At 41.1% G+C, this 13,713-nt stretch overlaps 1 protein-coding gene across 1 annotated transcript in view; it reads right to left on the bottom strand.

Moving 5' to 3' along the window:
* Positions 1-245: 245 nt before the first annotated feature.
* LOC119485245 (neuronal membrane glycoprotein M6-a-like) overlaps positions 246-13,713 on the bottom strand; it is a 25,429-nt gene continuing 11,961 nt past the window's right edge. The window contains exons 2-7 of the mRNA XM_037764685.1: positions 9,691-9,883; positions 8,823-8,979; positions 7,855-8,008; positions 3,926-4,002; positions 3,735-3,800; positions 246-1,798 (exon numbers count right to left, since the gene is read on the bottom strand). Of these exons, the coding sequence (XP_037620613.1) occupies positions 1,646-1,798; positions 3,735-3,800; positions 3,926-4,002; positions 7,855-8,008; positions 8,823-8,979; positions 9,691-9,883 (800 nt within the window). The 3' untranslated portion in view covers positions 246-1,645. The remainder of the gene's footprint in view (positions 1,799-3,734; positions 3,801-3,925; positions 4,003-7,854; positions 8,009-8,822; positions 8,980-9,690; positions 9,884-13,713) is intronic.

Below are 13,713 nucleotides of genomic sequence, written 5' to 3'. Positions count from 1 at the left end.
AAACATTATTGATCAGCCTGATGAGAACATGACACATGTTAAAAAGACTTTGTGCTGCTAAGATGTGCTGTTTCTGAGGACAAATCACCAGTTCATATAAACTGGGGATGAAGGTGGAAGGACGCAGAGCCCCGTTTCATTAGCTGTTACCGGCATCGTCAGAGCTTTTACTCTGAAAGGTCAAGTGAGCTGAAGGAGCCCGATATGTAATAGACTACAAATGAAGCAATATTAGGGGAATTTAGAATAATAAGATAATTTCTGACATCATCTATCAATCAATCAACATATGGTTTCATCATTATTATCATTAGAATGAACTATTAAGCCTGGGCTTCATTTCAAAAACCCGCAAACGGCCGCTCGTGGGACGTACCGGTCAGTGTGTGGAGCAAGAACATGTGGAACAACTAATGAAACTGGGCTCCAGATGAAGAGGTCACATAGTAGAGAAAGAGGATGGGTAGGGTTGAAGGGAAAAGGATGGGGGGGAGTTATCAAAGCTACCCATTTGTACCCGGGAGGTACACATTTCCATGGGGACCAATACCAGTCATCATAATGTGGCGAAACGACACGACACAGCATGACACCACCATACAACACTGCCTACACAACACCGACCATTCAGCCACATCTATGTGTGTGTGTGTGTGTGTGTGTGTGTGTGTGTGTGTATGTGTGTGTTGGGGAGCCACAGGGACATTGCTCCACATTAAAAGATGAGCTCATAGACACCAAACTCAACAGTGTGTTTGCTGTAGATTGTTGACTTCAGTGTGCCATGCTAACAGCCAATGTGATGATCGCCATGGTAACGGACGGTAAGCCGGTAAAGCTTACGGCCACCGGGGTCCACAAACATGCAAATTAAAATATAACATTTCTTTGGGTTCTTCTGTTCATTATTTGTCTTTCTTAACGTGTTATTATCTTGTATGATTCCATGATTCTATTTTATACACATACTGGACGTGTTCAGTTGTTTTAGGTATTATGGTTATTTTGGTTTCTTTCTGGGATGTTTGGCCAGATTCTTTCCGTTCACAAGCCGCAAAGCTACTTTGGGGACATTGGAGGTTGAAGTGGGGAGACGAGCTCAGGGCCCCAAAAAGGCTGAGGCCAGCCCTGGTAGATTTAAGCCTTTATAACTTCAGAGTGAAATATCATGAAGTCCTTCAGCTTCTTATCCGTGACTTTGGGCAGTATGCAATCTGCCATCACCAGCACCACTTCCTCCGATTTTCACTTTTAAGGTAAAGCTAATAAAGGATTCCTTTCACTCAGAAGTTAATCAAAGTATGGAGCAAACCAACATAGTGGAGCTAAAGTGTTAGCATAGATCACCTGAGCCAATGATCTACTGCATGGTGTCTGTGTTTTCATCATTTTTATGTTATTAACTCATTTCTGCCTACTTGTGTCTTTATTTGTGTCTTTGAATGTATGTATGTTGGTGTGTACTGTATGTTTCTGCCATCCTTAGGCTTGTGTCAGGCCCTGTGTGTGTGTGTGTGTGTGTGTGTGTGTGTGTGTGCGTGTGTGTGTGCGTGTGTGTGTGTGCGTGTGCGTGTGTGTGTGTGTATATCATCTTGTGTGTGTCTGACAGGTAAGTGTGCGCGTGTTGTTTCTCGTAGCTGTGTGTTTATGTGTAGGCATTGAGACGTTCTTTGGAGCGTGTAGAGTGGATGTCATGCAGCTCCTGCTCCTCCTTCGACTTGATGTCCTCGTACTTCTGAATCCGGCTGGCGTCCTTCAGATAGCCCCAGTTAGCAGCTAGAGCCATCAGGAAATGGACCTGAGGGAGGAGAGGAGAAGCCAGGGTTAATGAAAGCACATGTGAAGCAAACCACACAACAACTCGCTATGTTTGTTTTGCATGTATCGACATCTTTAGTCCGAACGGTACCCGAATGAGACGCTAATATTTTTGTTCGAAACATTCCAAAAAAACATTATCAGCTGCATGTGAAGAGGTTACAGTGTTGACGTGTCAAAGACGTCTATGTGTTGTGTTGCAGAGATATCTACTAATACTAGCATGCTAACCAGCTAGCCCCGCCCCGTCCTGTCTTGTAATACCACTTGTGCACCTGGAGAGGCGATAGTGAGTCACTGTAGCGTCCAGTCTGTCTTCAGTCCAACATGAGAGGACCAAGAAGTAGAGCTGCACCGAGGCTCTGTCAATCACGTTGAAGGAACAGAGTCCGTGTATGTTTGTTTATCGGATTAAATCCAAAGTGGCACAAACAAGAAAATAACTTGTATTTTTTGTTTTGTTCTATCCGTCACCAGGAGAACATAGTGCAGCATTCAGCAGCTAAAGAGCCAGATATTGGAGAACTAAAAGGAGAGTTGGTATTGGACTTACATTCATCAGACACAAGCACGACTCCTAATGAATGCTAATGTTATGTATCTGCTTGATGTCTGCCATTTATATGTATTATGTTTTTTTGTAATATGGATTGTCTATGTTGTATTTACATTATGTTGTTACTCTGTACACACGACATCTATTGCACGTCTGTCCATCCTGGAAGGGGGATCCCTCCTCTGTTGCCCTTCAAGAGGTTTCTTCATATTATTTCCCTGTTAAAGGTTTTTTTTCAGAGGAGTTTTTTAAGGGTGTCGTATACTGTACAGATTTTAAGCCCCCTGAGGCTAATGTATGATTTGTGATTTTTGGGCTATATAATTCAAATTGACTTGACTTGACATTGAAAGATAACATGTCAGAGGTGGTGTTTACAGCTTGTTGTTGCCCCCAAGTGGCCAAACATGTTATTGCAGGTTTAAATATGAGGTAATTGAAACATAATATTTGAAATTCACACTTTTCTGTTGTGAACACGTTTGATTTCTGTGTCATGTAGTTTTGAAGGTTTGAGACAACAGAAGCTGTACTGAGTTGACGGAGCTCTCCCCTTTAACTTGTTGATCACATACAGGACAGCACTTTAATTCATCCTAAGGTATTTTAGAATCAAACTACCTTAATAGTTTCTGTATTTAGACCATGCTTCATCAAGCCTTTGTTACTTTCATTTCTATTTTAGGCTTGTTTTCCCCAGGTGATATTTTTGTATTATTGCCAGTTGAACAAACCTGTAGTCGGAATGCTTTCTCTTTCCACAAATCCATCATAGAGACGCCCTTTTTGCATGTTCTACACACACTGATGTGTGTGGGTTGCTTTTCATTTTGGAGTCCAAGTCAATTCATAAAAAACTGATTGGCATTATACTGTAAACAGTCTAAAGCATTGATATGGATTTGTTATCATATTACCGTGGAGAGAACCATACCTGCTGCCACAAAGCAGAAATACATATGCTGTCAAATTAGAAGTCCCTCATTCTACTGAGGCTCTTTAGTGTTTAAAGGCTTCACAGTTTGTCTTTCTGGCAAAAAAACAAACTGTGGAGGAAGTGGAGAGCGTTTCTGGGATAGATGCCAACCCCTTGTGACTCTGAGCAGAAATAAGCAGGTGCAGAAAATGGATGGATGTTTGTTAATGCTCTGCTTTTTACACAAGTGGTGGACAGGAGAGAGATACCATTAGAAAATATCTGCTGAATGCATCCAGTGTAGAGAACATCTCTGATATCTGAACAGCTTGGTGACTCTCTGTCTGTATTACTGCAGACACACGAGATTCTCTCCTCTGTGTGTGTGTGTGTGTGAGCACTCCAGGCCCGTAGCCAATCAGATATGAGAATAATGGTCCTCACCATGGCGATGACAGCAGCTCCTGCTCCTGCCAGTGTGCACACGAACAGATGGAAGGTCAAGTCCAGCTGGTTTTTGATGGAAATCAGAGATTATATTTTTCTGCTCTTTTGTCTTGAAACAGGTCACAAATCACATTTTATATCTGTGTCACTTCAAATTTCTCCAGACTTCTCTCCCTGTTTGTTCTTACCTCATTGGACTCACACATCTTGAAGAACTTCTCAGATCCTGTACACACCTTCCTCTCCTCAGAGATGGTCACCGCTCCTGATAAACAGAAATATTAAAACTCAAACTCTTCATCCATATTTTGCAAGAATGCTGATGAATAAACTGAAAAAAATTTGCATATTACTTTCCCGCAGCTCTGAAATAATCTCAATTCAAATGGACTGAGATCAATGTTTCACTGGTACTGCACTGTTGGCCACTGGGAACTGTCCAGTATGTCCACAGTGTGCTGCTGGTGGGAATGCACCTCAAAATGATCACAGTGTAGAACCCAAACCTCCAAATAGTTGGTCTCTGTCCTTACACATTTTGACACCGTCTCTCTTGAAACTCTGTCTAAACTGATTTCAGTTTCTAAACCTATCACCTGTCTCCTCGACCCCTTACCAGCTAAACGTTTTAAAGATCTATGGCCATTTCTGGGACCTACAATGTTGAATATTGTCAACTTGTCTCTTGGCATTGTCCCTACTAGCTTCAAGACAGCCGTACTTAAACCTCTACTTAAAAAAACACATCTTGACCCATGGTCTCTAAATAACTATCGACGAGTCTCAAACCTTCCATTCTTTTCTAAAGTACTAGAAAGAATGATGTCTCAACAACTTTCTGAACATATTTAGTGACATTTTCGAACCCTTTCAGTCTGCTTTCAGGGCCAGCGAACTCCACCGAAACTGTGCTTACTAAAGTCGTAAATGATCTGCTCCTAAACATGGATTCAGATTCCATCTGGGTACTTTTACAACTGGAACTCAGTGCAACATGCAGCACAGTGTGTTACCTTTAATAATACGACATCAATATTCTCTGAGGTGAAATATGGCGTACCTCAGGGCTCTGTTCTTGGCCCTCTGCTCTTCTCCCTATACATCGCACCTTTTGGCCAAATTATAGTCATGGAATTAATTTCCACTGTTACGCTGATGACACACAGCTGTATATGCCTATGAAAGGGGAGGATCGATCACAAATTATTAAGTTAGAGGCCTGCCTGTCTGCGGTGAAAACTGGATTTCTTGCTCTTAAATTCAGATAAACTGAGATGCTGGTCATTGGCCCTGCTCGACATAGACATCAGTTTGATCAGGTAACAGTATCATTAGATAACTGTGTGATATCCTTGAGTTCAACAGTTAAGAATCTTGGCGTCACGTTCGATTCAACTCTTTCTTTTGATCAGCACATTAAAGACATCACAAAGATCGCTTTCTTTCACCTACGCAACATCGCTAAAATCAGGTCTTCTTTATCCATGGCTGATGCAGAGATTCTAATCCAGGCCTTTGTATTGTCCAGACTGGATTATTGTAATGTTTTGCTCTCAGGTCTGCCTCGTTCTAGTACAAGAAGCCTTCAAATGGTTCAGAATGCTGCAGCAAGAATCTGAACTAAAACTAGAAAATTTGACCACATTACACCAGTTTTAGCTTCATTAAACTGGGCTCTCGATCCATGTCAGATCAGACTTTAAAGTGCTTCTGATGACTAACAAAATTGTAAATGGACACACCCCTTCTCACCTTTCTGATCTACTTAAACTTTATATTCCAATGAGAACTCTCCTCTCTCAGAATACAAGGCTCCTGTCTGTCCCCAGAGTAAAAAAGAAGTCAGTATAGGCCAAAGGCCCCTTTCCTCTGGAATAACTTTCCTATTGGCATCAGACAGTCGGAATCTGTGGAGGTCTTTAAATCCAAACTCAAAACCCATCTTTTTGCCATAACTTTCAATTAGTTACATATTCTTTTATCATCCGGCTGGCGGGTCAGTCTGAGTCTCAATGTATAATTTAAGCCTAGTAGTCCTGCCAAAGACGCACTGCCTCTAAATAACCCTCCGTTGTCCCACTGCTGTGTGCCTCTCTCTCTCTCTCTCTCTCTCTCATCCTCCAGGAGATTTTGCCTCTAACAATTCAACTCAGTCCAAAGGGGCTTATTGGCATGACAAACATACAGTATGTTTACATTACCAAAGCAACTGTGAACCATGAACAAAAATCTTGTCCTTTCTCTAGGTTACATGGTGGAGAGGAGGTCGTGTTGCTCTGGCTCTATCTATCTGGTGTGTAGAGGAGGTTGTGTTGCTTTTCCTGAGGTTTCTTCCATTTTCTTTCCCTGTTAAAAGGGTTGTTTTTGTTTTTTCCTCATCTGCTAAAAGGGTTGAAGAAAGAGAAAGATAACTACAATAAACCATTCTTTTAACTGGGTGATACTGAATTGAACCATAAAACACTATGTTCTCAATTGCAAAGAAAGTTAATGTTGAGCATTCCCAAAATTCTGTACTGCCATTAAGTTGTGTGTTATCCAATAAGGCAGCATGGAAAAGTGAATTATTTTGAAATGTGTTGTGAAAATCAAACAGTACATTCTATAGTGAGTAATTAGTGTGGGTTTATGATTGATGCTTATTTATTTGGTTTTATTTTGTCCATGTGCAAATAGCTATGAGCCCACTGTAAAATACTTTTTTTTATTGCACTTTTTTAACCCCCCCTTTTGGTTAGTAGGATGATTGCTTTTTGGAAATGGTTCACTTAATTTGCTGTGCTGCAAAGGTTATTCTGCCCAAAATGTTTGTACAGAAACTCAAAAAGATCAAAACGTACAAAACGTTGTATTGTTGGACTTTGAAATGCATCTCCTGATATTTCTTATATAAATTTCATTTCTTATTATAAATAATATATATATTTATATATATATATTATTAAGATATTATTATTATTATTTATTTATTATTATATATACATTCTTTGTTTTAAAGTTTTTACGCTGTTATTTTGTCCACCAGCTGTATGTTTTTATACACAACATATCCTCATTTCCAATCCTAAAACAGACACCCATATAAAACGACAAAGCCTTTGTCTGGGTGTCATGGGCACCTGAATAATGAGAGAACAGTTATTCAATCACCGGCCCACCTGTGTGATGTCTGAAGTACCACGACGTCAACTGAGACAAACTCATGTTAAGTCCCCAGACCTTCTACCAACATCTTCTAACAAACACAGATGGGGTCATTTTCTGTCATTAAACCACTGATAAAGTCCAGGTTTCCTCAGCTTAATTAGTCCTTTTGAGGAGGGAGACGCTCTGGGCTTCTTTGTGGCACATGGTACACTGTGGGCTTTCTACTGGTAATTTGGCAATTTTGTCGCACACACACAGGTTTTTCCATTGTGTGTGCCAGTAACTTGCCTGCACTAAGTGGGAGGATACACGCAGTATGTGTTCTGTCAGAAATCAGGCGGTGCAGGGGAAATATGGTGTCCAGTATTATGCAAACCTTTCTTCACTCTATTTCAAGAGCACAAGATGCACGGACAGACTGTATTCAAGAGCTGATTAACCATTTCTGTGGATAATAAGAAAACCATTTCCACTTTAATAAGTCCCAAAGGGAGGGAAAAATCTTATTTTTTTTCAAAATGTATAACTTTTAGTTGGGGTCTGAATGATATCGTCCAATGCAGATCAGTATGGACACTAGTTCTTCTCAGGCCAGAGCAACAAAAAGCAGATCAAAGTTGACCAAGCTTGAACTCAGAAAGCCGAGAAAGATAAATTATTTTCTCTCCATGCGTTTGAACCAAAGTGAGTGGAAAACAAAAGTGTTGAAAGTTGACCGCACCGTAGAAAGCACTCTTTACGCCCTGTGGCATATAAGCATATAAGATTCTGTGTCTCTAAATAAATTATAAATGTTTTGTTTCTTGTTAATTTGCCATACTGTAAAGGTCATCAGCTGCCATAACTTCATTAACATTGTGCAAGATAATGCAGAGTTGTTACAGTAACCTCATTATTTCAATGATAAAAATAGATATGACAATAGATAGATATGACACATCCATCCATCTGTTTCAGAGATGGCACATACCAAACTGACGCAGGTCCAGGCAGAGATTGGCTCCCTCCGCCAAGCTGGTGTTCTGACACATGGACCAAACGTTGAAGTACATGAAGACCGGCAGGCTGGTGAATGCAGTCACTCCGAGCCATACCAGGAAGAACAGGTAGGCCAGGAACATCAGCTGCAAACAGAGACAAGGTATAATGAGTCACAGGTATTTAACCACCTTAAAAACACTGTTAGAAATGACTAATGTTTTAGAAAATAGAATTATTAGGTCATTTTAACATGGGTGCTTATTGACAGGTATTCATGACTAATTATCAAAGGTGTGCTTTACTTTATATACAGTACTGTAAGCTACGGCATTCAGTATGTGAAGCAAACTCATTTATACTCAATATGCAAAAAGTGCAATACTCCTTTGCAACCTTTGTTTCCTATAATGCCCTTAACACTTCATTTCCTAATTTCCTACCGAGGTATAAAAACATCTTATACAACTGACTACTCTCTCTGCTCTTCTCTCTTTTACCTTTCAGCTTTCTCTCAAAGGTTAACGACCTGTGTGTGTGTGTGTGTGTGTGTGTGTGTGTGTGTGTGTGTGTGTGTGTGTGTGTGTGTGTGTGTGTGTGTGTGTGTGTGTGCGTGCGTGTGCGTGCGTGTGTGTATGTGTGTGTGTGTGTGTGTCTGCCTGCACCAGAAAGCCTTCTTTCTCCACTCTACAGAGAACTACAGATGTGAGGAAGACATTTCCGGAGCAGAGGTGGACAATGTCTAATCTCTCTTTTATTAAGTTGTGCACTCAAATTAGTAACTCGTTCCCTCAAATTAGTAATTTGTTCCCTGTGCCTGTGTGAGTTAGAACTACATAATCAGTTTTTTCCAACAACCCAAAAACATCTTGCTAAAAGCATATTTCTGTGAAAGTGTAACAATATAATTTCAAATGTCACCGTATCCCATTAAATCTACTGGTTACAAAGATTTCTTACGAATGCAGTCAGGCAGCGTCCGCAGGCAGAGATCTTGAACTCTCCATAGAGATCCCTAATAGCTCCGGTGGTGAAAAAGCCCTCCACCAGCAACAGCACTCCAAACACAAAGAATCCAGCTGCAAGGCCATAGATGATGTACTTCAGGATGTCAATACTGTGGAGAGAACACACACACACACACAGTGTCAGTGATTCATGAGTATTTGTTTGTTTACATGCTTCACTGCATCTTGAAGTGTTATTTGTAGACTTAATATTATATATTCAACTAAATCAACATGTGTAACCGCCATGAAATAATGCATGTTCTCCCCGTGTGCTGGACCCTTCTGGGCTTCAGAAATTATGTTTTATTTCTATGATTCATTGCTCTGTTTTCACTAACGCCACTCCCTCTCTTCATTCACTCTATGGTTCGCTTGACCATTGCTGCTGTCTCTCTCCCTCTCAGTTAGTTGAGTTGAGGAGGAGCAGCCATCTTTGAATGCCGTGTGTTTGCAAACAGCAACCGACGACGAACTATAGAGTGAATGAAGAGAGGGAGTGGCATTAGTGAAAACAGAGCAATGAATCATAGAAATAAAACATAATTTCTGATGCCCAGAAGGGTCCAGCACACAGCAACATAAGAAGAAAAGAGAAAGGCTGCAATGGTCCTTGCAAACGTGACGGACAAAATGCTATAGAGCCACCAGTTATGTACCTAAAAATTAAGTTTGTCCTGTGATTCTAACTGTGATGAGAAACTTGAATGTGTGTGAGAAAGTGGAATGTAATGTCATTCACAATTCATACTAAAGCATGAAAACCCACAGGTAAGATCTTTAATGTTCCCAAGAAATGAAGGTAAAAACAAGTCACTCACATGGTGAACACATCCAGCGTTTCTCCAGGGGCTCGGATGACTTCAAAGTAGTTCTGAAGGATGGTGACGGTGCCGCTCAAAGCCTCGTGGCCACACCCACAGAACAAGGCCACACCCATGTAGAGGAGAATGGTGGCAATGAGAGAGGCCCAGGGCAGACTGCCCACACATCGCTCACAGCACTCCTTACAGCCTTAACATACACAAAAAGGACAGAATTGTAATGTTGACAGCATCTTAAGTGATTACAGCTCTCGACAGAATGTTCATATGTACTAATAAGATGATGCAGAAAGCCTATGGTAAAAACTTTAAAGCAAGTATACACACGATAGTAATGATGATATAGACTAAAATACAAGTTCTGTAGGATTAACAATGTGGAGACAGTCACACAGCTTCAAACAAAAAAGGATGTATGTATTTTAGTTTAGCTTGAAGAATCAAAGCATAGCTCATACATCTCCCTAAGCTGTTAAAATTACACTGGTTAGGCACTTATCAGAGGTTAGGCAAGAAAGCTGTTCATGTCCATCCATTAATGGAGGAAATATTCCAAAAGAAAATATTTGTTTGGCATTTGAACAGACCCTTTAACTCGTAAAGTGCACTCTGTGAGAGGAGTTATGTTTCACACAACACACATTTGGTGACCTACCTGGTGCAACTTAGCAGAGAAGAAAAACATTTTCTCAGTTACATAAATATTAACAGTTTTGACAAGGCATATCCAAAGGTTAGTCTCTCTTTATTCAAAAACTAAAAAGACAAACAAAGCCTTCTACACATAGAGACTTCTTACAAACAATGATATGACAATCCAGCACCTTAAAACTCCTCCTCCCCCATTATAGGGCTGAAAAGAAAACTGTCACATTTGTGAAATTACAAAAGAAATGTTTGCGTCTCATACTGGTGCTAAAGGGTGCCTTGTGTGGTGGTATCAGACGTCGACGGCTGTGACACAGTGTCGGTATTTGCAGCCCGTTCTCATTCCCAGGGCGTCAAATACAGACGCTCTGTCAGGGCCATCAGCGTTCAATACAGCACAAGGCACCCTTTAACGCCGATATGAAACGCACCGGGCGTTCCACTAACTATAATATAAACCCATCCGCAGCAACAGTTAACGCTCCTAGAACTTGTGCGGGAGTGTGGTGACGTAGTTTAAAGAGAGAAAGAGACACACAGGGCGGGATGGTCCAACAAACACAGGGCATTCATCCAGGAGACCACTATTAGTATCTCGTGTGTCACATCGCAATCAGCTGTTTGTGCATGTCTGTGTTCTCAACGTACAGCGTCATTATCACCGTACAAACGTAGTAGTTTTAAGCCCAACCATGTAGTTCTTTCTTAAAGTTAAACTATAGTGGTTTTGTCGCCTAAACTTAAAGTGATGCCAAGGGTAACAATAGTGGTTATGATGCCAAAAATAAAGTGATGCCAAGGGGGTGTGACGCCAAGGGGTGTGACAAAGTGGCGGTATGTGCGCCAGGAGTGTGGTGACGTAGTTTAAAGAGCAAAAAGACACACAGCGGGTGGGTGGGTGGGAGGGGAGATCTGTTCTTGTCCCGTGTACGTTCAGTGTCATTTTCACTGTACAAATGGAGTAGTTTTAAGCTGAACCTAACTATAGTGGTTTTGTTGCCTAATCCTTGAGTGACACCAAGGTAACTCGTGGTTTTGATGCCAATAATAACGTGAGGCCAAGGTGGCGCGACGACAAGGGGGGTGACAATTCGGCGGTATGTGATGAGTTGGAATGAGAACGTGTTGGTATTTGATGCCCTGGGAATGGCTGTTATTGCTAATACAGTGTTGGTCTTTGTCTTTTTCTCTGCCATCCTCTTATGTTTGGCATATGTTGACGTGATTGGTCAGAGTTCTCTACCTGCCACATTATATAATTGTGCAGTGGCGTTGAATGATGCACCAACAATTCAATAGTAATAGTGACTGCTGCAGTTGCAACCAGCTAAAGGGTAATCTGTCCTCTTTTACAATAGCGAGGGCCACAGGACAGCGCGGAGGTAATCAGTCCACAATCCACATATCCATGTTCATGACAATACAGTATGTTCCCCTTGAAAACATGTCAATTATAATGTTAGGAGGGCAGGTAACACTATACTATCTAAACAGGACTAGGCACTTCCACTATTTAACTTAAACACACATTAACATTATGTCTCCAGTACAACTGTAATAGGTGAGTAGTAACAAATATGTGGGTTCTTGTATATTACACCATTGTCCACCAACTGATTTGCATGGTATATGCATATACAGGAGAGAATTAGAGTACATGGTGAGGACAGGGTTGAGGTCGCTGGGTGTAATCAAGTGGGAACCACTACATCTGACTGGTATAATCACAGTGAATGGACTTTAAGTGCTGCTAGATGCTCCCTCCCGAGATGCTCCACAAGGAGCTAGGATCTCTTGATGTATGTGTTGGTGGTGATTTTCAGATTTCATTTTCATTAAGAAGATATTATGGTTAAAAGAGAGGTGTGTTTGAGGCTGTCTCTGCCCATCACAGCCAACTATGACGTCTACTGCCTGCTTCAAAAGTCTCTATTTTGGATTTGAATAATCCATATCAGCCTTAACATTCACTGTCTTCAAAATAAGCTCACATGCAGCCATGCCGACTCACTGAAGTCTGCATATAGACCGAGCAGCAATCCCACGCACACACACACACACACGCACACACACACACATCGCTGCCCTACTCCCCCTCCCCTGTTGCACAGAAAGGGGTTTGTTTGTGTGTGTGTGAGTCATCATGCTGCTCAGGTTTAATTGACCAGCCTTGTTGCCATGCCAACAGGGGTGTGGCAGGAGCCTGCTGACCCACTTTGCCTGTAGCGTTGTCATGGCAACAGTGCGGCTCTGTGAGCGTTACAGTCACACTAATGCACTTTTTCACAAACACACAGCGATGAACGCACAGACATCCATTTGCATCGACACCAAGTCTGTTTTCATTTTCACGATCGTCTCAATTTGTGGAAACGATCAACGGACGATTTCAGTGTGCTTCTCCACAAAATATGAGCCGCTAACGGAGGAACAAAAATGACTGCTATGCCCAGTAGGAAGGTACCATTTTACACCGACTGACTCCATTTAACAAAAGATTCATCGCTAATGTGCTACATGCTAATTTTGGTTCTTCACACACACACACACACACGCACACACACACACACACACACACACACACACCTGAGTCATTTCATGTTCATAAAGCCATAACAGCCATTCATAAAAAATCCGATTCAGGCTGCATTAGTGCAACAATTCGGAGGCAGATGGGCAGACGTGTGATGTGTTATTATGAGCATGTGTGAATATGTTTCCATGAGAGGGTTTTATGCAATGTGTTTGTGTCTAAATATTTTCATACCTGCATGTGTGTGACTGTGCAGTTGTGTTTCTGACACTATGTGTGTGCGCAAGTCTTTGTTATTGTGTGTCCTGAATTACAGCCAGTTATAATCCTCACCATATTTTCATAATTGGGCTTCAAACGTAGGAAAGACCCAGTGACCTGGTGAAAAGCAGGACAGGCTAAACACAAACAGCTATGTACTGCGTCTATATGCGTGTGGCTGTTTTCTGTGTTTAGGAAGAGGTCATATTTTCAGACGTGATCATCACCACGGCAATAATTATTTAGAGATGTGCACAGTAACTCTGGTATGTTTGGTATTGTTTAAAATACTGCAGTTACATACATAATGGCTGCTAGATAGAATTCATTTATGGGTATCTTAATATGTTTTACTGTTTTATTAATTGATATTTGCATCTTGAAATGTCATACAGCAGTTTTTATGGTATGCAATATCTTTTTTTTGGGTGTCTAAGACACTGATTACCTTAAGAATTGATTGTTCATGCAGTATTATTGTAGTTCCTTGATTTTTACTTCCTATTTTCTATCATTTTTATAAATATTCAAAATGTTGATTGTTCATTGAATGCCTTTTTCCAGGTTGGTGTAAATCC

This window comes from Sebastes umbrosus, chromosome 3 (assembly GCF_015220745.1).
Source record: "Sebastes umbrosus isolate fSebUmb1 chromosome 3, fSebUmb1.pri, whole genome shotgun sequence".
Taxonomy (NCBI): domain Eukaryota; kingdom Metazoa; phylum Chordata; class Actinopteri; order Perciformes; family Sebastidae; genus Sebastes; species Sebastes umbrosus.
This window is presented reverse-complemented; position numbering and strand designations above follow the sequence as displayed.